At 65.1% G+C, this 1,963-nt stretch overlaps 1 protein-coding gene across 1 annotated transcript; it reads left to right on the forward strand.

Moving 5' to 3' along the window:
* Nucleotides 1–20: 20 nt before the first annotated feature.
* Nucleotides 21–1,935, forward strand: LOC101631327 (pleckstrin homology domain-containing family G member 2-like; the record flags this gene model as incomplete). Its single annotated transcript, XM_004695834.2, has 5 exons — nucleotides 21–182; nucleotides 438–575; nucleotides 708–908; nucleotides 1,592–1,684; nucleotides 1,766–1,935. Coding segments are annotated over 5 exons (699 nt in total), but the record flags the coding sequence as incomplete, so codon positions are not given.
* Nucleotides 1,936–1,963: the final 28 nt, after the last annotated feature.

Genomic DNA, 1,963 nt, shown 5'->3' on the forward strand with positions numbered 1-1,963 from the left:
GCGCCCGCCCCTGACCGCGCTGTGCCCCCAGCTCCCTGGCCCTCCTCCGGGAGCTCTCGCTGTCCCCACCGGCAGCACTGTGGCTGCAGCAGCGCCAGGCCCAGCTCCAGCACTCGCTGCCCCTGCAGAGCTTCCTGCTGAAGCCAGTCCAGAGGATCCTCAAGTACCATCTGCTGCTGCAGGTCAGCTGCGCCTGGGCCTCAGGGAGGGCAGGGTCCTGCCCACCGGTCACCCGGTGGTCCAGCTGGCGGGTGGGCCCACCGGCGGCATCTGGACTCCAGGAGTGCTGGCGCCTGGGTGCGGCGGGGCGCGGCGGCTGGCCCGGCTGCGTGCACCTCTCCGCCGCTGGGCTCGTCACCCCACCTTTGTGCTGCTGCGTTTCTTACGTCCTTTCTCCCTCCCTGCCCTCTGCTTGGCGGCCCGGTGACGCCCGCCAGGAGCTGGGCAAGCACTGGGCCGAGGGCCCGGGCGGCGGCGGCCGTGAGACAGTGGAGGAGGCCATCGTGTCCATGACGGCGGTCGCCTGGTACATCAACGACATGAAGCGCAAGCAGGAGCACGCGGCGCGCCTCCAGGTGACCAGCGGGGGCGCCCCTCAGCGGGGTGGGGGGCGCCCCGAGGTGCGCTGGGGCCGCGCCTAGTTGCTGACCGGCCCCCCCACCGCTGTGCCGCTCTGCCCGTGTGCTCGCCCGCGGGGGTCCCGGCAGGAAGTGCAGCGGCGGCTGGGCGGCTGGACTGGCCCGGAGCTCAGTGCTTTTGGGGAGCTGGTGCTGGAAGGTGCATTCCGAGGTGGCGGCGGAGGCGGCCCCCGACTCCGAGGGGGTGAGCGGCTGCTCTTCCTGTTCTCACGGATGCTGCTGGTGGCCAAGCGCCGGGGCCCCGAGTACACCTACAAGGGCCACATCTTTGTGAGTTTGGGGGCGGGGCGGGGCTGGAACGGGTTTATCGGACGTAACTGGACCCGTATACGCGGAGGGGTGGCTGGGGTCGCCGGGGGCTGCAAGGAAAGGGCCGCCCTTAAATGGGGCCAGGTCTTCTCAAGTCTGGGGGTAGGAGCGAGGCTTGATAAGGAGGGGTGGAGCGAGAGGGGCTGGTGGTTTCCACCAGGTGAGCATCTTCATGGGGGGACACTGCATGCTCAGGGAGGGTGGGGAGAGGTGGCCTGGCGATCTGAGCCCAGCCTGGTGGGAGGTGAGCAGAGGGAAAGGTCTCCACCTTGCAGCCTGAGGGCATGACTTTTTCTTTTTGCTTTTTAAACATTTATGTATTTACTTATGCAGACAAGAACTGGGGTACAGGCCAGAGGTGCAAGGGATGAGAGGATTCATCAGACACAGAGTGGGGAGCAGAACAGGCAGATCGGCTGAAATAAACTGCTGAGGGGAGCAGTGGGGAGACAGGAGGGGTCTGCCGTGCCCTGTGGGTCAGCTCCCTGGCCGGGGATTGAACTTGTGCCGCAGTGGCTGTGATACTTTCTAACCCACTGTATCAGGGAGGGCCTGGCGAGGAGGGCACCCAGATGGACCTGGGACATAGCTAAGCCTGAGAGCTCTGCTTTCTTCTCTATCCACCCCCAACCCCATTCCTCCAGTGCTGTAACCTGAGTGTGAGTGAGAATCCTCGGGACCCCCTAGGGTTCAAGGTGTCTGATCTGACCATTCCGAAGCACAGGCACCTGCTGCAGGTGAGCACAGGGTGGGGCTGCTGGTCAGGGCCTCCCCCAGACCTCAAACCTGGGTCCAGCTCCAACCTCACCCACCCCCAGGCCAAGAACCAAGAAGAGAAGAGGCTGTGGATTCACTGTCTCCAGCGCCTCTTCTCTGAGAACCACCCTGCCTACTTCCCTGCCAAGGTACAGCTCCTGCCATAGCTGGGGGCCCTGGGAATGCTGGAGGCAACCCCGCACCCCCTCATAGTGCTAGAGAGACCCTAAGTACCACGTCAGACTGGGATACGGTAGACT

This window comes from Condylura cristata, unplaced genomic scaffold (genome assembly GCF_000260355.1).
Source record: "Condylura cristata isolate star-nosed mole 26May11 unplaced genomic scaffold, ConCri1.0 scaffold01131, whole genome shotgun sequence".
Classification (NCBI taxonomy): domain Eukaryota; kingdom Metazoa; phylum Chordata; class Mammalia; order Eulipotyphla; family Talpidae; genus Condylura; species Condylura cristata.